At 44.7% G+C, this 23,122-nt stretch overlaps 2 protein-coding genes across 3 annotated transcripts in view; one reads left to right on the top strand and one right to left on the bottom strand.

The window, feature by feature from the left end:
• Positions 1-23,122, top strand: part of LOC121543652 (conserved oligomeric Golgi complex subunit 5) — an 89,153-nt gene that overhangs the window by 12,096 nt on the left and 53,935 nt on the right. The window lies entirely within an intron of this gene.
• LOC121543653 (G-protein coupled receptor 22-like) lies at positions 5,124-14,596 on the bottom strand. Its single transcript, XM_045208470.1, has 5 exons — positions 14,260-14,596; positions 11,730-12,711; positions 7,725-7,851; positions 7,329-7,475; positions 5,124-7,048 (listed from the first exon to the last, which is right to left on the bottom strand). Exons 3-5 carry the CDS (start codon positions 7,845-7,847, stop codon positions 5,987-5,989), a joined length of 1,332 nt encoding a protein of 443 aa, XP_045064405.1. The 5' UTR covers positions 7,848-7,851; positions 11,730-12,711; positions 14,260-14,596; the 3' UTR covers positions 5,124-5,986.

The raw sequence follows: 23,122 nt of genomic DNA, 5'->3' as shown, positions 1-23,122 counted from the left end.
TCTTCAGTCCACTCTCAGCCCCCTTTCTTCAACTGCCAGGACATTATAATAGGCCTGAATTACAGGCCTGATACTGCTGCTGGCCTAATACAATCACACAGCACAGCCAGCCTAATGTGATTTGGAGCGCTTTCATCTGTCAGCCTGTAGCACTGGGCAGGGTGGAGAACACTGAACAGGTAGTAGAGGGGGAGGAGGAGGAGAAAGAGAGAGCGAATAGGAGGAGAAGAAGAGGGAGAGGAGGTCAGATGGGGGATAGGTGGTGGTGGGGAGTGAGTAAACAAGGGATGGATGGATGGATAGAGGGATGGAGGAGGGGGGTGACTGGGGGGAGAGCCGCCTGCCGAGTGTAAAAAAGTGATTGAAGTAGATGCAGTGGCGGGGTGGAGGGGACACAGAGAGAGAGCAGCCTGCTATTGTTGAGGAGGGAATCGAAGGCTGCGTTCCAAATGGTACCTTATTCCCTTTATATGCTCTAATTTTGGACTGTGTAGCCTCGCCGTCTATTGTAGGATTGTGTGTGGCTTTGGCTTGGATCAAATTTACTACAACGTTCGATAGAGAGGAGATTTAGGCGGTTGTATGTAAAGTAAACGCAACATGCAACAATTTGAAAGATTTTACTGAGTTACAGTTCATATAAGGAAGGAAATCAATAAATTGAAATAAATTCATTAGCCCCTAATCTATGGATTTCACATGACTGGGAATACAGATATGCATCTATTGGTCACAGATACCTTTTTAAGAAAAGTAGGGGCGTGGATCAGAATACCAGTCATTATCTGGTGTGATCACCATTTGCCTCATGCAACGCGACACATCTCCTTCGAGTTGATCAGGCTGTTGATTGTGGCCCGTGGAATGTTGTCCCAATCCTCTTCAATGGCTGTGCGAAGTTGCTGGATATTGGCGGGATCTGGAACACTCTGTTGTACACATCGATCCAGAGCATCCCAAACATGCTCAATGGGTGACATGTCTTGTGAGTATGCAGGCCATGGAAGACCTGGGACATTTTCAGCTTCCAGGAATTGTGTACAGATCCTTGCGACATGGGGCCGTGCATTATCATGCTGAAACATTAGGTGATGTCGGCGGATGAATGGACCTCAAGGTTTTTGTCACGGTATCTCTGTGCATTCAAATTGCCATCGATAAAATGCAATTGTGTTTGTTGTCCGTAGCTTATGCCTGCCCATACCATAACCCCACTGCCACCATGGGGCACTCTGTTCACAAAGTTGATATCAGCAAACCGGTGGCCCACACGACGCTATACACGTGGTCTGACACAACGCTATACACGTGGTCTGCGGTTGTGAGGCCGGTTGTACGTACTGCCAAATTCTCTAAAATGAAGTTGGAGGCGGCTTATGGTAGAGAAATTAACATTCAATTCTCTGGCAACAGCGCTGGTGGACATTCCTGCAGTCAGCATGCCTATTGCATGCTCCCTCAACTTGAGACATCTGTGGCTTTGTGTTGTGTGACAAAACTGCACATTTTAGTGGCCCTTTGTTGTCCCCAGCACAAGGTGCACGTGTTTAATGATTATGATGTTTAATCAGCTTCTTGATATGCCACACCTGTCAGGTGGGTGGATTATCTTGGCAAAGGAGAAATGCTCACTAACAGGGATGTAAACAAATGTGTGCACAACATTTTCCAAGCTTTTTGTGCGTATGGAACATTTCTGGGATCTTTTATTTCAGCTCATGAAACATGGGACCAACACTTTACATGTTGCGTTTATATTTTTGTTCATTATATTTTCAGTGAGACTGTGTATGACGTTATTATCGAGCAATAACCCGGTGGTATTGCGTTGTCTCATTATCTTTGACATATTTTAATCCACTCGTGTCTGTGTCGTCTTTGTCTCATATCTTGGATTTATTGGTTTCCTCCGCTGTGGGACCACAGCCCTGGCTGTCAGTCAGAGTGGATGAAGTGTCAGTCACCGTGGTAACCGTCAGTCACAGCAGCCAGCCCCAGAGACCAGCTATAATGACACAATGGTCCTGACTGTCAGTCAGACAGAGGCTACTCCCATGGGAGAGGAGGAAAGGAAGGAGGGATGACTGAGAAGAAGAGGGTTGGAAGGAGGGGGACTGGTGACAAAAGAATGTTGTGTGACAAAAGAATGGTGTTCAATTTACTGGCAAAGTGTAGGTGGCAGTTGGCCAAGCCATTGAGAGGCCTAGCACCACACAACACCTCTCCTTATATGTGCTAGACCCTTTTTGGTCATACATAACAAATGCACAACAACCTTTTACATAACAACCCTAGCACACAGAACACTCCAGAACACTAGAACATTCAGGGCCTCCGGAATCAAAAGCGCTCCTCTTATCAGCCATGTGCGACCCTGGGCTGAGTGTTGGGAGCGAGGGAGAGGGAACAGAGGAGAGAGATACTGTATAGATGGAGAGAGAGTGTGTGATGGATAGATAGAATGAAAGAGATAGATGGGGTCTGGTGTGCAGTAAGTGAGCTAAGAGGGTGGGAAATGGTGTGGTTCCAGGACCAGAGGCGGATATTTCAGTCCGATAGGATATTTTCCAGGTAGCGCCCGGGATGACATAAAGGATTAAGATGATGTCACCAAAGACCCTAGGAAGTATTCATTGGAAGTTGAACCAACTGTTCCAATCTTATCAGTAAATTCCATTCAGCTCCCCAGCTGGCAATGCTGATAGGTCTATATTTCCTGAAGAATCTTGGGGGTTTTGACATCTCTGTCTAGGCTCATCTTTCTTCATCTCATTCTAGAATAGAATCCTGCTCCTCTCCGGTCTGATGACTCAGAGTTCTGTGAGGACTGATCGCTTAGACAGGCGAGATTACTCTGCTACTTCAGAGAGGATAGCGGTTCAATTTATCCTCCTCGGCACTCTACTCATGTAGACCGATAGCCGAAGCCTATATAAAGAATAGGCTTGATGTTTTCGACCAATGAAATGTAGCCTAGAATCTAGTCCGTGAACATGTGCACATCCTCTATGTAGGCATAGAAAATCAGTCAAGTTGTGAAGATTGAGACACAGTGTTGGTTTGTCTATTCATTACTCATCTACTTTATATAGGCAAGTGGTTCTTGCCTTCATTTGGTAATGGCGCTTGAGGTGCATGCCAATCTGTAATGAACAGTTAGATGGAGCTTCAATCAACTTTGCCAACCTGCCTTTAGTGCTGCTTGCTGGCAAATAGCCAGCCAAATACCCCAGCTTATAATTGTCTCTTAAAATGCACATTGAGTTGGAGTGATTTTTAGGAGATTCAGGGCCATTCGATGAGGGTTCTAAAAAAGAAAGGTTGGCAGAGGGTTTTAGGCTGCATACTATACCCAAAGCATAGCGCCACTCTGCGACCTCTACAGAGTGGCTGTATGACGCCCAACCAAACTGTTCCACAGAGTTTTTTTACGCCGGTCTCTTCCTGACCTCACATGGCTCCTCAACTGATATGGCATATGACCACACCCCACAAACTGTAGGTCAAGTTTTAACATCCCCTCTTCAAAAAAGAATTTCACAAGGAAATGTATCCTATTATCTCATCGTCCGAGAGAAATGAGAGGGATGTTACTTTTATACACACTTGCCCAATACAAACATTGCAAGTACATCTTGAATGGCAGTTTAGACAAAATGTTTTTAGCCTTGAATGAATTACAGTATATGAGGCAATATGAGTCATTCAATGGTATAATGAAGTGTTTGACTTTGTGTCCTGCTCCCCTCCCTTCCTAACATCCCCTCCCCTTCCTAGCATCTAGATGCCCTCTCTCAGCTGAACAGATAGCTAGGTACAGTGCATTGGTATTGTGTGTGTGTGTGTGTGTGTGTGTGTGTGTGTTTGACGGTGACCGCATCTCTCCGACACAGAAGAGGGAAAACCACCATGACCTTGCCGTGTCATGATGATGATGATGGCGGCGGGGAGGGAGGGAGATTGTGATGCATCGCCTGCCACAGCCAGTTATTATCTAGCTAGCAGTCCTAGCCTTGGTAATCACAAGGAGAGAGAGAGAGAGAGAGAGAGAGAGAGAGAGAGAGAGAGAGAGAGAGAGAGAGAGAGAGAGAGAGAGAGAGAGAGAGAGAGAGAGAGAGAGAGAGAGAGAGAGAGAGAGAGAGAGAGAGAGAGAGAGAGAGAGAGAGAGAGAGAGAGAGAGAGAGAGAGAGAGAGAGAGAGAGAGAGAGAGAGAGAGAGAGAGAGAGAGAGAGAGAGAGAGAGAGAGAGAGAGAGAGAGAGAGAGAGAGAGAGAGAGAGAGAGAGAGAGAGAGAGAGAGAGAGAGAGAGAGAGAGAGAGAGAGAGAGAGAGAGAGAGAGAGAGAGAGAGAGAGAGAGAGAGAGAGAGAGAGAGAGAGAGAGAGAGAGAGAGAGAGAGAGAGAGAGAGAGAGAGAGAGAGAGAGAGAGAGAGAGAGAGAGAGAGAGAGAGAGAGAGATGCTCGGCAAGTGTTGTATCAGCACCGCATAGCCCGTGACCAGACCACTTCACAATTCTCCCCCCACTTGCCCCAGCCTTGCTAAGCGCTATGGACTGCAGCATGTCCGAGTCCTCACTCACGCACTCACTCAATGTCCTCCAACTCCAACCAGAAAATGCAGATTGATTTGCCAGTTGGCCTCAGTGTGATTATGAAAGGAAGCAGGCTCGAGTTTTGGCAGCCATGTTGTTCTCTTCACCCTGGCCTGTGGCTAGATGGCTAGATAACAAGAGAAGCAGCATAACAGCTGTGTTACGGCCGGGAGAGCAGCTGGGGTCATCTCAGGATGGTTAGGCTACAGGCACTGATTATGTGTTGAAATCATAAGGTCTTAGTAATGCTGGGATTCGTTTTCAGAATGCAGCCTCTCGCTTAGGTTGTAAAGTGCTGCTGGACTCTGTTTCTATCCTTCCATCTGACACTAAATCACACATATAACAGGCAGATGGAAAGAGACTCTCAGAGGACAGGAAAGGGGGAAGTGGGATTTCACCTGTAAATATTTGTGCCGCTACACTGACTTGATGTCCTCTGTGCCTAAGTGGCCAAGTTTACAAAAGCATAGTAAAGTGAGGAATATGTGACAGAATACCCTTCAACCAGAATACCCAACAGAATGCCCTCTAAACTTTTTCACATTATTTATTATAAAAGGACAAATACTTGCTTAAAGGAAAGAGTCACCCATTTTGAATGTTATATCGTATTTGTCTATCTCTGAGCTATGCTCTATCGATTCTAGGGGTCATTTCATGTTTTCATGTGTATCTGAGCTATTAGCCATTCAAGCAGGCAGAAATACAGCCGGTGTGACGCATTTTCCATCATTGCTCATAGCTCAGAGATGCACAAATACGATATAACATTCAAAATGGGTGCATCTTTCCTTTATGTGTTGTAAACATATATTTATTCTAAACACTGTACATGACTATACACAATAATTATGTTACGTCTATAACAACACTATGCAGTAGGTACAGTACTTAGTTTAAATTGTCATTGACACCACATCAACCTCTTACAATAAATAGTAATAAATTATCCCCTTTAGGGTAACTATACAGGTAAAACGTTTTCATTTACATTACTGCTTTGGATAAGTGGTTTCCCTTTTTTAATTGAGTTGGTTCGTGATAACGTTTTGTCACCCTGTATAAGTGTCCATTGCTTATTCCATTTTATTCTTATTTCACGTCCTCATAATCCACATTGTCTTATTCTGCATCTTCTGAACAGAAGCTTTTCTATCTTGACCTTGGCTCAGACTCATGTCCATGAACTCCCTCTAGCCATGCAGATATTTAATGACTTCTCAGAAATGATCTCTTTATTCCACTTTCTCTGAAGATGGACATAGCTTATTCCAAGTTATCCCACTCTACCAACCTCTGTTGAGAGGTATGTCTTTCGACCTAACCACTATCCCCAAGCCTTGCTGATCTTCATGATGCACTATAGCCTGTCATGGATGACAGACAATGTTGTTTTATTCTGGATCCTGGGAAGATAGACACTTCTGCCTGACCTCAGACTCCTCGAAGGTGACTTTCTTGTTGTTTCTCTTGGGGTCGATCCAGGAGTTGTGAATGACCACGTTGTTGGGCATTGGCTCAGCCTCCACCACGGACACCACCCTCTTCTTCATCTTGCTCTTCAGCACCTTCTGGAACTTCTGCCTGGTGAAAGCGTAGAGCAGCGGGTGGAAGATGGTTGTCCCATAAGCCATGACCAGGAAACCCAACCGCAACTTGACCGTGAAGTCTGAGGGCCCTGCGCTGAGGATGACCGTGTTGAGGACCGTGATGGGCGTCCAGCAGAGCAGGAAGGTGGAGATGATGAGGAGGGACATCCTGAAGACGCGTTTCTGCCTCTCCCGCCGTTCTCGGTGGCGTTTAACGGCCCTGCGCAGAGCCATGAGGACGGAGACGGAGGTCCGCATGGACAGGACCGCAGGTGGGTTTCCGGCCCCTCTGACTGGCCCGCTGCCCTGGGACGCATCTGTAGATTCCACCTGCGTTGCAGTGGTTAAGGAGATGGTCTTCTTCTTGTGGGGCTTCTTCTTGGGCTGGTTGTGTTGGAAGCGTGTCCCGATGCGGATGTTCAGTGCCTGGAGTATCTTGTAGTAGGTCACCAGCATGACTACGGCCGTAAAGAAGAAGATTGGGATCTGAGCCAAGAGGTGGTAGTACAGCCCCAGCTCTGTGTAGTACTCGTTAGTATGGACCACAGAGGCAACTGCAGTCTGGTTGACGAAGTCTGAGCCAAAATCGCTGAAGAAACCCACCTCCATGAAGGGGACCAAGAAACTGAAGAAGGACATAGCCCAAATTAAGCCCAGCAGAGCCACGGCGCGGCCCATGGTTAGCATGCGGTTGGCTGGACGCACTGAGATGTCGTAGCGGTCGACAGTGATAGCTAGCACGTTAGAGGCAGTGGCTACGCTAGCGAAGGAGACACAGGCCTCGTGGAAGCAGCAGACCAGTGCTGTATCAGCCTCCAGGGGTAGGAGTATTACCACGGTAGTCAGAGGGATGCAAGACACACACACCTGGAACCAGAGATATATAAATAAGGATTAAGATTATTATTAGTTCAATGTGTCCCCATCTACAGCAGATATAGTGGCCTACTTCCTGAAGAATCTTGAGATTTGTCACAGACTAATTGCACTGCAATCATCTCATCCTAGACACTCACTGGAATTGTCACTTCACATTGATCTAAGGCCAGTTTTGTGTTCTCCCTCCCAATGGTTAAAGTTTGTATTTTCAATGTATTAACTGATCCGAGGTCTGTGCCTAATGGAAACATCAAAGACTGACACTCACTAGTACGTCTAGGACATGCAGATTCATGGTGACGATGTTGGACACGGAGGTGATGAGGTTCTGCTTCATGCAGTAGAGGACCAGCACTGTCAGGTTGCTGCTTAGGCCCAGCACGATCTCCAGCAGCAGGAACCCTGTCAGTGACACCTGGAGGCCCGGAGGATAATAGCATTTAGTTTTACGATAATGATAGTATCACAATAATAGTTTTGTAATAACTGCTTGCATCGTGATATCTGCTTGTATCGTGATAACCAATTGTATTGTGATAACTGCTTTCATTGCGATATATGCTTTAATCGTGGTATCTGCTTTTACGATAACTGACGTTGAACTAAGTTTACCCTCTTAAGAAAAGTAGAAGTGATATACATGTAAGGGTGAGTAAGCGTGTACCTGGAAGCTGACAGGGTAGGGGGCGGCAGACTGGGTCATATCAAGGTCAGAGGGTTCCGAGGTGTCGAGGACAGTCACGTTGCTCATGGTGGCTTCTGAGATCAGCACAGGAGGGGTATGCATTATCCTAGAGAGACATGGTGAGACAGAGAGAGGAGGGAAAGGAGAGGAATATCAGAACAGGGACTGATTGCATTAATTTATGTATAGGGGGAGAGAAAGGTGTTGTGTTTCACCACAGAAGTGTATCGTATACATGACTATTGACTTCCTCTCATCTATGTCTTCTGTTTCATTGTCTTCTCCTGATGAAGACCTTCAAAATGTTGAATTAAACTAGGGAGCAGACAACAGTCTAGAATAGGCTATTTCTATTCCTTTTTAATCTCATCTAGCTCATCTGTGTCTGACTGTTTTTGATTCTGGGACTTCTTCTGAATGTATTTTTACCTCACTGGTATTCCGTTTAAAGTGTGAAATGTGGCCGATGTGTGAACCTTTCCAAGTGTGGAAGTTTCAATCACAAACTGATTTTGTGAAGACATCTTGATGGAATCTTTCAAAAGGTGGCAATTATAAATCAAAAAGCCAATTTCCGCAGTTTTCCGCTGTGCTTTTGACAAATTCTGTTCTGCTGTGCGTGATAATAAGATTTTTGCTTTGTGGAAAGAGTGAAAATGAGTACTCTCCCTTTATCAGTTCATTGCTGACACCTTTATCAAGTGTTAAAATGTTAGCTGACTAGAACTAATAGTGCTTCACTTGAGTCAGTCATGTCAGTGTTTTTGTTGTTACATTAGGTTTAGAATTGTGTTTGTGGTGACTTTGATCAATTTGTCCATGTTCTTAGGTACACTACCGGTCAAAAGTTTTAGAACACTTACTCATTCAAGGGTTTTTCTTCATTTTTGTTATTTTCTACATTGTAGAATAATAGTGAAGACATCAAAACTATGAAATAACACATATGGAATCATATAGTAACCAAAAAAGTGTTTTACAATTCAAAATATATTTTATATAGCCACCCTTTGCTTTGATGACAGCTTTGCACACTCTTGGCATTCTCTCAACCAGCTTCATGAGGTAGTCACCTGGAATGCATTTCAATTAACAGGTGTGCCTTCTTAAAAGTTAATTTGTGGAATTTATTTCCTTCTTAATGCGTTTGAGCCAATCAGTTGTGTTGTGACAAGGTTTATTTATTTTATTTCACCTTTATTTAACCAGGTAAGCCAGTTGAGAACAAGTTCTCATTTACAACTGCGACCTGGCCAAGATAAAGCAAAGCAGTGCGATTTAAAAACAACAACAGAGTTACATATGTGGTAAAACAAAACATAAAGTAAAAAATACAACAGAAAATATACATACAGTGTGTGCAAATGTAGCAAGTTATGGAGGTAAGGCAATAAATAGGCCATAGTGCAAAATAATTACAATTAGTATTAACACTGGAATGATAGGTGTGCAAGAGATGATGTGCAAATAGAGATACTGGGGTGCAAATGAGTAAAATAAATAACAATATGGGGATGAGGTAGTTGTGTGGGCTAATTTCAGATGGGCTGTGTACAGGTGCAGTGATCGGTAAGGTGCTCTGACAACTGATGCTTAAAGTTAATGAGGGAGATAAGAGCCTCCAGCTTCAGAGATTTTTGCAGTTCGTTCCAGTCATTGGCAGCAGAGAACTGGAAGGAATGGCGGCCAAAGGAGGTGTTGGCTTTGGGGATGACCAGTGAGATATACCTGCTGGAGCGCATATTATGGGTGGGTGTTGCTATGGTGACCAATGAGCTAAGATAAGGCAGGGATTTGCCTAGAAGTGATTTATAGATGGCCTGGAGCCAGTGGGTTTGGCGATGAATATGTAGTGAGGACCAGCCAACAAGAGTGTACAGGTCACAGTGGTGGGTAGTATATGGGGCTTTGGTGACAAAACGGATTGCACTGTGATAGACTACATCAAATTTGCTGAGTAGAGTGTTGGAGGCTATTTTGTAAATGACATCGCCGAAGTCAAGGATCGGTAGGATAGTCAGTTTTACGAGGGAATGTTTGGCAGCATGAGTGAAGGAGGCTTTGTTGCGAAATAGGAAGCAGATTCTAGATTTAACTTTGTATTGGAGATGCTTAATGTGAGTCTGGAAGGAGAGTTTACAGTCTAACCAGACACCTAGGTATTTGTAGTTGTCCACATACTCTAGGTCAGACCCGTCGAGAGTAGTGATTCTAGTCGGGTGGGCGGGTGCCAGCAGCATTCGATTGAAGAGCATGCATTTAGTTTTACTTGTGTTTAAGAGCAGTTGGAGGCTACGGAAGGAGTGTTGTATGGCATTGAAGCTCGTTTGGAGGTTTGTTAACACAGTGTCCAATGAAGGGCCAGATGTTTACAAATTGGTGTCGTCTGCGTAGAGGTGGATCTGAGAATCACCAGCAGCAAGAGCGACATCATTGATATACACAGAGAATAGAGTTGGCCCAAGAATTGAACCCTGTGGCACTCCCATATAGACTTCCATAGGTCCAGACAACAGGCACTCTGATTTGACACATTGAACTCTATCTGAGAAGTAGTTGGTGAACCAGGCGAGGCAGTCATTTGAGAAACCAAGGCTATTTAGTCTGCCAATAAGGTAGGGGGGTATACAGAAGATAACCCTATTTGGTAAAAGATCAAGTCCATATTATGGCAAGAACAGCTCAAATAAGCAAAGAGAAATGACAGTCCCATCAATACTTTAACACAAGAGTCAATACGGAACATTTCAAGAACTTTGAAAACTTCTTCAAGTGCAGTCGCAAAAACCATCAAGCGCTATGATGAAACTGGCTCTCATGAGGACCACCACAGGAATGGAAGACCCAGAGTTACCTCTGCTGCAGAGGATAAGTTCGTTAGAATTACCAGCCTCAGAAATTGCAGCCCAAATAAATGCTTCACGGAGTTCAAGTAACAGACACATCTCAACATCAACTGTTCAGAGGAGACTGTGTGAATCAGGCCTTCTTGGTCGAATTGCTGCAAAGAAACCACTACTAAAGAACACCAATAAGAAGAAGAGACTTGCTTGGGCCAAGAAACACTAGCAATGGACATTAGACCCGTGGAAATGTGTCCTTTGGTCTGGAGTCCAAATTGGAGATTTTTGGTTCCAACCGCTGTGTCTTTGTGAGATGCGGTGTGGGTGAACGGATTATGTCCGCATGTGTATTTCCCACCGTAAATGATGGAGGAGGAGGTGTTATGGTGTGGGGGTGCTTTGCTGGTGACACTGTCTGTGATATATTTAGAACTTAACCAGCATGGCTACCACATAATTCTGCAGCGATACACCAGTCCCACTAAGCCCAAACCAGATGGGATATCATTTGTTTTTCTACAGGACAATGACCCAACACACCTCCAGGCTGTGTAAGGGCTATTTTACCAAGAAGGAGAGTGATGGAGTGCAGCATCAGATGACCTGGCCTCCCCCGACCTCAACCAAATTGAGATGGTTTGGGATGAGTCGGACCGCAGAGTGAAAGAAAAGCAGCCAACAAGTGCTCAGCATATGTGGGAACTCCTTCAAGACTGTTGGAAAAGCATTCCAGGTGAAGCTGGTTGAGACAATGCCAAGAGTGTGAAAGCTGTCATCAAGGCAAAGGGTGGCTATTTGAAGAATCTCAAATATAACATATATTTTGATTTGTTTAACAGTTTTTTGGTTACTACATGATTCCATATGTGTTATTTCATAGTTTTGATGTCTTCACTAATATTCTACAATGTAGAACATAGTAAAAATAAAGAAAAACACTTGAATGAGTAGGTGTTCTGAATCTTTTGACAGGTAGTGTATTTCAGTAATGAATGTCCTTGCTTTGCTTTTATGTCTAGATATAACATAGTTTTCCGTGTGATCTGTCCAGAGGCTAGTCATGTCCAGAGAAACTGTCCAAAACCAGACAGTCCTTTTGTGGCTCAGTAGGCATTTTATATTGCAGACACACTGTACTCACCCCTCCCTCGTGCGCCGTAGTAGTAGTAGTAATACTTATGTAGTAGTAGCAAAAATCTCCGCTTGGCACACCTTTAATCCTAATGGTGCAGCCCTTTGTCGAAATAATTGGAAGGTTATGATGCAGATGAGTGTAGTTGGAGCCAGCTGAAACTGTCTTGGATCCTTCCTTTTCTATTTTACGGATACAAATTCAGCTCCACCATGAGAGAAAAAAACAGTCCACCTTCAAAACGTTTCCCGATTTACTTTACCCAGAGGCTGCAAACAACAGTGATGGATCACAGAGGACTGCTCTATGCTCTCGTACATCCATTAAAAACACTGTATTCCGGTTAGGGAAAAGCACTGAGGATTCATTAAATGCAGAAACTCATACACTCGTCGTCCGCGGTGGGTAGGGAGAGGATGTGCATTGTAGCATCCATCCACGTGATTTACTAAATGAATGGTTTCTTTTATGCAGCTGCTTGTTGTCCTTTGTTATTTGATCGGTAGTCCTCCTCGGATCTTAACAGAGCCAGAGCAGTGCCTGGCTGATACTCAACTCTCCTCCCCTCTTCATTCAGTACGTATTCCCTCCGACACCCTTCAGAAACACCCCTCCATCTCCTGTCCAGAGAGCAGAGTTAAGGTCAATGGCCTTTTCGTGTCCTCACACCTTGAAATTCCACTGGAGTGAGGCAGGATCACCTCAGTGCTGTGGCACCTTATACATTAATGTCAGACCAGGCTGGGAGGAGGGTCATTAGCTACTTTGGAGAGAGAGGAGATTATAATATAACACTGGGCCATCAGCTATGTGTCATTTGGTGCTCTCTCTCTCTCTCTCTCTCTCTCTCTCTCTCTCTCTCTCTCTCTCTCTCTCTCTCTCTCTCTCTCTCTCTCTCTCTCTCTCTTTCTATCACAGAGTAGGAGAGAGGGACAAATCAGGGGATGACATCATCGTCCTTCTGTTTATTTTTACTCCCTCAATCGTCGACCTGGAGAACAAAAAGATGGAGAGGGGAAGATACGTAAATGAAAGGAGGATAATGAATGAGAAGAAAGTGTGTCATGACATGTCAGACCCAAATCATCATTATTCAGACAGCCTGTTGAGCTGTATCAGTAACAGCCTACTGTACGTTAAATCAGCCCAGTGATAGATCTGCCTGTCTGTTGCCATTGTGAGTGTGATTTGTTAACAACCCCCCCCCCAAAGAAAAGGGGATGGAGAGACACAAAGAGAGAGGTGTTCTCTCTTTTCTTTGATTCGTAGTGGATGTCTTACTTATTATACCTTGGCCTATTCAATGCCTTCTGCTGTTTTTGATACTGTAGTCTCTGTCTCTGTCTTGCATTTGTTTGACAAATGAGCCCTCAGCCTTTGAACTGGTCCTTTGTGCAGCCTCCCTCCCTCCCTCTGTCATCTCTCTCTCCATCTCTCTCTCTCTCCATCTCTTGCTGTGTCTGTCTGTCTGTCTGTCTGTCTGTGTGTGAACAGAAGCTCAAGAGGGCCAGAGACTGGTAGTGCTACTCGTAGGCTGTCCTGTAGCTCAGTTGGTAGAGCATGGCGCTTGCAACGCCAGGGTTGTGGGTTCGTTTCCCACGGGGGGCCAGTATGAAAAATGTATGCACTCACTAACTGTATGTCGCTCTGGATAAGAGCGTCTGCTAAATGACTAAATTGTAAATGTAAATGCTACTGGGAGAAGAGAAAAGCTCATATGACACAGAGCATATGATTTTGTGGGGTTTGGTTTCTGTAATTTTCACATAGTGGCACTGCGCACAGAGGTTAAGCCACTAGTTTCAGTTATTCACTTGCACGCATGACTGCTCACAGAACACTCTGAGAAGGTGTATTTGGTGTGTGTGTGTGTGTGTGTGTGTGTGTGTGTGTATGTATGTTTGTGTGAGATGAGTGGAAGGCTCAGGCTGTTATGAGAGCGGTGTGTTTGCTTTAAAGCCCTTGTGCTCTGCTCCGCGCTAAGAGCAAGGCTTCAGCGACACCGCGCTCATAAGAGATGCTTAACATTATCTGAGCATTGAGTAAGTAAGAGGGGAGGGAGAAGAAATATAATCCCTTTGGATGAGACTGTGTGCTGTATTAGTGGAGTTATCTCTACTGTATGACTGTAGGCCGGTGGAGCAGACAGGCAGAGACCCCGCTAGAACGCTATGGTACTGTACATGCAGTGAGTGCACACGGCTGGTGGTTCTTTGTCTGTTGGTACAATACGAGCGAGAAGTGTGCAGGCTTTTTGCTCCAGTTTTTATTTTGACCTCTGCTGATAGTGTGCACATACTGTACAGTATGGTGGTGTTTTGTGTTTTGACAACCGTTCCTCACAGTTCAGCAAAGGTAGAAAATGAGAGTGCTTTTGTCAAGAACTGAAGTCATTACTATTGTCATTTGAGTTAGTTTTTTTAATGCATCTGAAATGCATTTATTTGCTTTAGTGTACAGACTGACATTCATTATCAAACACGTCATTGTCACAGTAGTAACAGAGAATAGAGAAATCAGTGCAGTGATAGATGTTTACCTTGTCCTCTGAGGTAGTCGTGTGTCCGTCCTCTACCTCACAGCACTGTCAGCATAGCTAGCCCGGTAGAACACACTCTCCCAGGAAAAGGAGAGGAAAGGATCAGAAGCTGCTGAGGCTGTTTCTGGCTGTGTGTGATGGGTAAGATGGTGTAGTTAAGTCCTCAGGGTCTGTTTCCGGGACTGGTCTCAATGAGAAGTGTGTAGGGATCCAGGCTGGAGTAGGGAGATCACTGTTCTGCTCTCTGGCTGTGCTGCGCTCTCTCCTCCCTCTTTCCCTTTCCCTCTCCCACTCTCACTCACTCCGTCTCGGAGCGCTAATAGCCTTTCCTACTCATCTCGCCCACCCTCCCTCCCTCCCCTTCTCTGGCAGCATGTCTCTAACACTTTCTATTTCTCTCTGTATCAACCATTCTCTCTGTATCAACCATCAACCATCTCTCTCTCTCTCTCTCTCTCTCTCTCTCTCTCTCTCTCTCTCTCTCTCTCTCTCTCTCTCTCTCTCTCTCTCTCTCTCTCTCTCTCTCTCTCTCTCTCTCTATCTCTATCTATCAACCCCTCTCTTTCCCCATTCCCTTTTTCTCTCTTTACATCTCCTCCTTCCTCTGATGGGTCTCGTGTAACAGGTCCCTCATTTCATCCTTTCGTTAGGTCAGTGTAGTATTGTGTATCTAGTGCAGGGGTAGGCAAGTAGATTCAGCCTGGGGGCGATTTTTGACGGGGGAACATAATTATAATAATAATATAATGTACTATAATGTACACTGCAATTATAATGTACACTGCAAATTGACCATAACTAAGCCCAATAAATTGTATTTGAAAATAACAATTTCATTCCTTGATTACATTAAGAAACGATCACGTCTCTTTTTTTATTTGTGGGAATATTGCGAACAGATTTCCTAAATTAAAAAGATTTTTAGCTGAATTCCTGGTGATTTTACAGCCTTTTCCAACCCCAAAAAAGAATCACTCGGGGGGACGGTTTTGGGAGGCCTGTAGCCGACCCCTGCTCTAGTGTGTCTGGAACCTAAGTGGCACTAGCTTCACAGGAAGACATGACACCCCATCAAGATGCAGCTTTCAAGCCTGTGTTGTTCAGTAATGGCTCTTTGCTTCGCATAAGCTCTGGAACACAGTCATTAGGATTCACATTCCACAGATTGGCCAGGTTTCAGTACTGAAATTGGGATGTCAATGTCAGGCAGAGGATAATGATGTCATATTTTGGCAGGAAATGGCAAAATGAAAGAGGAGCTGTCTCTGTCTCTCTCTCTCAACTCCGAGGCATCAGAGCACATACTATTTTCTTCAGAGGGTGTTTTCCACTGGTGCCGGTGTCACTAGATTGAAGGAAGACATCTCGGAATTGTGCCAAAGGTCGATTTTTAAATTTAAAATGATTTATGTCTCTCTCTCTCTCTCCCCTCTCTCTCTCCCCTCTCTCTCTCCCTCTCTACCTCTCTCTCTCTCTCTCTCACTCTTTGTCTCTTTCTCCATCTCTTTGTCACCATGCCAGTCTGTGTGTTTGCACTCTCTTGAAGACCAGGCTTGGCAACCGTGGCACCTTCTCTACTGCGGACCCGTCGATGTGGATAGGGGTGTGCTCCCTCTGCAGTTTCCTGAAGTCCACGATCAGCTTCTTCGTTTTGTTGACGTTGAGGGAGAGGTTATTTTCCTGGCACCACTCCGCCAGGGCCCTCACCTCCTCCCTGTAGGCTATCTCGTCATTGTTGGTAATCAGGCCTACTACTGTTGTGTCATCTGCAAACTTGATGATTGAGTTGGAGGCGTGCGTGGCCACGCAGTCATGGGTGAACAGGGATTACAGGAGGGGGCTGAGCACGCACCCTTGTGGGGCCCCTGTGTTGAGGATCAGCGAAGTGGAGGTGTTGTTTCCTACCTTCACCACCTGGGGGCGGCCCGTCAGGAAGTCCAGGACCCAGTTGCACAGGGCGGGGTTCAGACCCAGGGCCCCGAGCTTAATGATGCGCTTGGAGGGTACTATGGTGTTGAAGGCTGAGCTATAGTCAATTAACAGCATTCTGACGTAGGTATCCCTCTTGTCCAGATGGGATAGGACAGTGTACAGTGCGATGGCGATTGCATCGTCTGTGGATCTATTGGGGCGGTAAGCAAATTGAAGTGGGTCTAGGGTGTCAGGTAAGGTGGAGGTGATATGATCCTTAAATAGCCTCTCAAGCACTTCATGATGACAGAAGTGAGTGCTACGGGGCGATAGTCATTTAGTTCAGTTACCTTTGCTTTCTTGGGTACAGGAACAATGGTGGACATCTTGAAGCAAGTGGGGACAGCAGACTGGGATAGGGAGAGATTTAATATGTCTGTAAACACTCCAGCCAGCTGGTCTGCGCATGCTCTGAGGACGCGGCTAGGCTGGGCCGCGACATGGCTGGTTTTCCCTTTGTAATCCGTGATTGTCTGTAGACCCTGCCACATACACTACTGTTCAAAAGTTTGGGGTCACTTAGAAATGTCCTTGTTTTCCATGAAAACGTACATGAAATTAGTTTGAATAGGAAATATAGCAAAATGCATAGGAAATGTAGTCATTGACAAGGTTAGAAATAATGATTTTTAATAGAAATAATAATTGTGTCCTTCAAACTTTCCTTTCGTCAAAGAATCCTCCATTTGCAGCAATTACAGCCTTGCAGAACTTTGGCATTCTAGTTATCAATTTGTTGAGGTAATCTGAAGAGATTTCACCCCATGCTTCCTGAAGCACCTCCCACAAGTTGGATTGGCTTGATGTGCACTTCTTACGTACCATACGGTCAAGCTGCTCCCACATCGCCTCCACCATGCTTGACAGATGGCATCAAGCGCTCTTTTCATTTGGTCTGCGTCTCACAAATGTTCTTCTTTGTGATCTGAACACCTCAAACTTCGATTCGTCTGTCCATAACACTTTTTTCCAATCTTCCTCTGTCCAGTGTCTGTGTTCTTTTGCCCATCTTAATCTTTTCTTTTTATTGGCCAGTCTGAGATATGGCTTTTTCTTTGCAACTCTGCCTAGAAGGTCAGCATCCCGGAGTCGCCTCTTCACTGTTGACGTTGAGACTGGTGTTTTGCGGGTACTATTTAATGAAGCTGCCAGTTGAGGACCTGTGAGGCATCTGTTTCTCAAACTAGACACTCTAATGTATTTGTCCTCTTGCTCAGTTGTGCACCGGGGCATTCCACTCCTCTTTTATATTCTGGTTAGAGACAGTTTGCGCTGTTCTGTGAAGGGAGTAGTACACAGTGTTGTACGAGATCTTCAGTTTCTTGGCAATTTCTTGCATGGAATAGCCTTCATTTCTCAGAACAAGAATAGACTGATGAGTTTCAGAAGAAAGTTCTTTGTTTCTGGCCATTTTGAGCCTGTAATCGAACCCACAATTGCTGATGCTCCAGATACTCAACTAGTCTCAAGAAGGCCAGTTGTATTGCTTCTTTAATCAGCACAACAGTTTTCAGCTGTGCTAACATAATTGGAAAATGATTTTCTAATGATCAAAAAAATTTGGGGACTTCTCTGCTTGGAGGAGAGAATGCCCATAAATGTTTGATGCTGGTATTAATATTGCAACCCCATATCCAACCCTGTCCCCTGATGGCTGCTGTTTTGCTTGGGTTTCTCTACCTCTTCCCCATTTCAGCTGTGTGTGTGTGTGTGTGTGTGTGTGTGTGTGTGTGAGCAAAGAGCGAGAGATGGCGAGAGTGGAAAGCGAGCAGGAAGAGAGGGTAGTCATGCCAGAGCCTGTCACTGCTGACGAGTCCACTGTGCACTCGCTGTGGATCTAGATCAGTGTGTGTGTGTCCAGCTCCAGCCATATTGACTATGTGTGTCGTGGCTGTATATCAGTGCACCATGGCAAGTGCTAATGGGGCAGAAACAGCCTGTCAGGGCTCAGTGTGTCGTCTGGAACTGGAGGAGAAAGAAAGCGAGAGGGATGAGGTGACTGAGCAGTCAGTGACTGGGAGGCTGGGAGCTAGCCTGTGGGCTTTCACCTGATCAAACTCCAGTAACTGACAGACGAATTCAGATAGAAAATGCTTGGGCGGGTCTAAACGGTAAAACAATTATAATAATCTAAACGCTTTCAGTGTCAATTTAAACAACTAAAATCTTTGAGACTAACAATCACCAAAATACAAGCTAGACAGTCAGGGAGAATTGAAAATTCTATAAACAATTAATTCAGCAGGATTTATTTTGTTATTATGTTTGAGCATAAGATCACAGCCATGGCAAAATGCGTATAATTGTAGGAAATTAGCTTTAAAATGGCAACATCTTCTCTCAGCTCCATGGCAGAATATATAGAATTGCAGAAAATTTGCTTTAAAACTGCAAGATTTTATCTCGGTGCCATGACAAAATATGTAGAATTGCAGGACATTTGCTCTAAAACTGCAAAAATGTCTCTCAGCTCCATGGAGAAATGTGTGGAATTGGCTTAAAAACCGCACCCATTGCCACGCCCCCTGCCACGCCCACCATCTAAGCCCCTTTTTGATCCAGAAACCCTGGACAGACGCACACACAAATGTGCACACACACACACACACACCCCAGCGTTACTCCATTCTGAATCACTAAACCTCACTGAGGTCACATCACTGATAACACGGATGACCTTCTGGGCTCTCTGTGATGACCTCATTGACTGTCCCTCTTTGATGACCTCACCCAGGCTGCCTGGTTAGTGATGACGGACAAGATAGCAGAGTATTCTTAGATTATGTCACTCTGTGTTAATTACAGTACCTCATGTCCCTTTGACCTCTCTGAGGGTATTTTCTATCCTCCGTTTCATCCTCACTCATGGCCCCATACTGAGAGAGCTGATTTTAGTCACGTTCTGCGTGGGGTCAGTGGTCATCTGAGTTCCGGGGTCATCTTGTAGCAGGCTGAGTGCAACCCAGGAAGAACTGCAGCTGGCTGGCTGTCTACGTACATTTGGCCAAGCTGAACACAGTTGAAATCTCTTCACTGAAAGACCTATGAAACATAATTGTGTATTTCCCTTTTGATAACGCATGGAGATAGTGTGATAAACTGGCTGGTGAGATCTGATGGTAATTCTAGAGCCATCATTGGTGTAAACACTCACTGTCCTTCGTTGTGTGGTAATCACTCCATCCATCCATGTAGTCTCTAGGGGGGAAGGTCAGCCCTGTCTCCCCCACACAGTATTCACTCCTGGGATTTGATTTTGGCTACTAGGTCCCTCTGCGGGACCCTGGAGCTAGAGCCTGTCTCTTCCTGCTGTTCACTGTCCCACTGGGAGGGTGTCCAAGCCATCCCTCCAACACACACACACAAACACACTTCCTGTTGCTGTGGAGGGAGCATGTGTTTATGTGTTGGTGTCTGAGGGGCTTTGGGAAGGCCTGGGAAAGGACTGAGTGCCAAGAGACACTGGGGGTGACCTTCAAGCAGCGCAGAGGTCACACACACTCACATACTGTGTACACACACACACACACACACGTGCTTTGCTGGCCAAAGAAACATCTAAACATCTCTCTGTTATCTTATCTGATTCCTCTTTGTCTATTTCACATCTCGGCTTTGGCAGCAAACTCACACTGAGGTTTATGTTAGCAGTTACACACAAACAAGTGTGGAAACGGGTTCTGTGTCGCCCCTGTGTCCCTGGTGTCCAGATATAATGACTACAGAGCTATTTTAGCCCTCCACTCTGAAACTGGTTCTCAGAAACCTGGGTTTAAAAAATAAACGTTAGGAGAGAGGCTGACTCCTTCTGAAACCAGTCCCTGTCTCTCTCTTCCCTTTCTCTCCCCTAATCCTTGTGTCCCCTTGTGTGTGGCTCTTTGGCGTTCCCAGCCCAATGACTTACAAACACATTCTCTATCCTCTCGTCAATCTGACAGCCAGACAATAGAAGAGAAGCTCAGTGTATGGAACCAATGAGAACTCGTGGTACAGTTGTTACAGTCTGTCCAATCACAGGCAGGCAGAGACTACAATGACGATACATCTCTAGCACCCTAAACAGTGCACTAGTTTTAACCCCGTCTCTGGTCAACATAAGGAAAAATAGGTTTTTATTCAATAGTGCCCCTGTCAGAGTGAGTATGTCACTGTCACAATAATGACTCTGACTGTGCCAGGGTTAGAGCTATTCTGGGGGCGGCAGGTAGCTTAGTGGTTAAGAGCGTTGTGCCAGTAACCGAAAGGTCTCTGGTTCTAATCCCCGAGCCGACTAGGTGAAAAATCTGTCGATGTGCCCTTGAGCAAGGCACTTAACCCTAATTGCTCCTGTAAGTCGCTCTGGATAAGAGCGTCTGCTAAATGACTTAAATGTAAATGTATTCTCTTCAGCTTTATGTATGCACTTAAAACCGTGTGCTGTACCAGCCATCCACACTGACATTTACCGGATGCTTTATCGTAACATTTACTCTCTAAATGGCTTTCACACCTGTAGGTACTGCAATAGTAGCCTAAACGTTCACTGTCACGCTATGGTGTCCTGGATGGTTATATGTTCTCCGTAAATGTGGACCATCAAATGTCATTTCACGCTATCTCTGCAGAATTAGCTGTCATTGCTATGGATGTTACTGGCAGGCTTTCTCCTTTCCCTTTGAACGTGAAACAAGAGGAATCATCGTTGCTCCTGCTGTATTGTGTTCTTGTGAAGACCTTTAAGAGGTTCACATATTGATGGAGCCAGAGAGCTGAGGCATATATACCAGAAGGGAATTTAGATGGCTTATTTGGCAAAAATTGGAAGGCTATCCCAAGAAATTGTCATTTTCTCTCTCTCTCTCTCTCTCTCTCTCTCTCTCATCCCTCCCTTCTAATTTTAAAATGGAGGCTTGACTCTCAGGACAATAACAATCTCTCTCTAAATTTGTCTCCTCCTTATCAGCTGTGAAGTGAATTGCAGGTTTTGTGAAATCGTTTCTGTGTCCTCTCTCCTAGAAAGCGTCCAGTCGGCCATATTGAATCATAGCTAATGTTTCTTATCAGAAGACCCTTTCTCGCCTTGTAATGGCTAAATTGTGTTTCCAAGGTCACAGTTGGATTTATTTTCAGTGTAATGCCTCCTGTTTCCCAGGCTGTGGTGAGACGGGTCTGCTCAGTGCAGATAAATATAGCTGACGATGAGGCAGGCTGATTGATGTGGAACCAGTAGCCTCCACTGCCTCTGAGGTAACAGCTGCCCAGTGCAATGGCACAACACAGACCCAGTGCCCACTGTAGAGGCACCACAAGGAGCCAACAACTTGCACATCATGGTGCCAGCAGTGCCATGCCAATGCCAAAGAGCCCACTGAGGACCTTGCTAGCTGTCACGACCTGGCAAGTGGCCAAGCTAGAAAGCATTGAAGTACAGCATTTTCTAACCAGCATTTCTCAACAACAAATGAGAAATCTTAACCATACCCTTAGCCTAGGCATTTTAGTGGCCCCCCTCTTGACGCCAGAGAGAAATAATTTACGTTTTAAAGGTAGCACTTTACACTCGTATCTGTATATGGGTTGAAAATAGCACATTTGGACACGCCTAAATTGAAACACAGTGGCTGTACAGTGACATGCTATACATGACGTCAGATCTCAGGCTCTGTCCTTCACAGCTCTGTATGGGTTTTGACTGACAGCTGTTCTGAACTTGAGCACCGCGTACGACAAGAAGTTGCCCCCATCCCTCCCGCTAATTGGGCAACATTTGCAAATGTTTTGTTGTCTGAGTGAGGGAAATCCTGTAATTTTGAGGACTCTATGTATTTTGAAAGATGAGACGTTATACAAGCAAGCCACCACCTGTGAGTCCAAATTTGCACTTCAAAATCTCCATATCATAAATGTCATGTAATAAACAGTGTCAGCGTTTATGATCACTATGTTTGATGTACAGTTACAAGATGTCATGGCGTTATACCCTGGGTTGTCCTGAACAGAATAAGCCTATGCTTGTTGTATTGTGAAAAAAATGTGCCGCGGACCATTCATCTGAATGCATCATGACTCCATTCTATGCGCACCAAAATTATGATCGGCTTCTCTACATTGTCTTGTGAAAGCCTAACTCTGTAATATCTTCTTTTATAATTTAGCTAGTCATGTTGGCAATAGAACATGCTTTCAAATTATGCCCACCTGACCCAGATTGCGATTTATAATGGACCGTTTTTGGATTGCCTTAACAGTAACAGACATTTTTGCAGTTTTAAAGCTAATTTCCTGAAATTCTACACAGTTTGCCATGACTTATGCCATGTTAATATGATATATGAGTGAGAGTGACTAACTAAATCAATGGGGGCCCCCTGGAGGTCAGGGCCCCTGGGCACGTGCCCTTCGTGCCTGGTCGGTAATTCGGCCATGATTACTACAAGTTTAGATAGCTAACATATTCTTATTTATATACTGTATATAGGGGGTAGATCGGCTTTAATATTGCAGATAGATTGTAGCTTCCATCAATGTAATTGTCTGCATCATTTCCAATCCCCCATATATTTTTTTGTAAATATTAATATATATACACATACATACAATAACTTTCTTCTGAAACTCGTCAGTCTATTCTTCTTCTGAGAAATGAAGGCTATTCCATGCGAGAAATTGCCAAGAAACTGAAGATCTAGTTATATTTTGTTTGTTTTTAGTCCTGTCCTCCTTCTACCCTCAACCTCTCCCATTATATTTTTAACTGTGCTGTTTCACAAAAGTTCTGAATCTATATACATTTTATGGACAAAGTATATTTTACATCAGTTATCTTGTTGTTATTGGTCACACCCTTCAGCTCCATTCAACCCCTCCCATCTATCTCTTAACACCATCCATATTGGATTTCTATTTGCCATAT

Source organism: Coregonus clupeaformis, chromosome 28, assembly GCF_020615455.1.
Source record: "Coregonus clupeaformis isolate EN_2021a chromosome 28, ASM2061545v1, whole genome shotgun sequence".
NCBI lineage: Eukaryota > Metazoa > Chordata > Actinopteri > Salmoniformes > Salmonidae > Coregonus > Coregonus clupeaformis.
The sequence above is the reverse complement of the archived record's forward strand: the minus strand, read 5'-3'. Positions and strand labels throughout refer to the sequence as shown.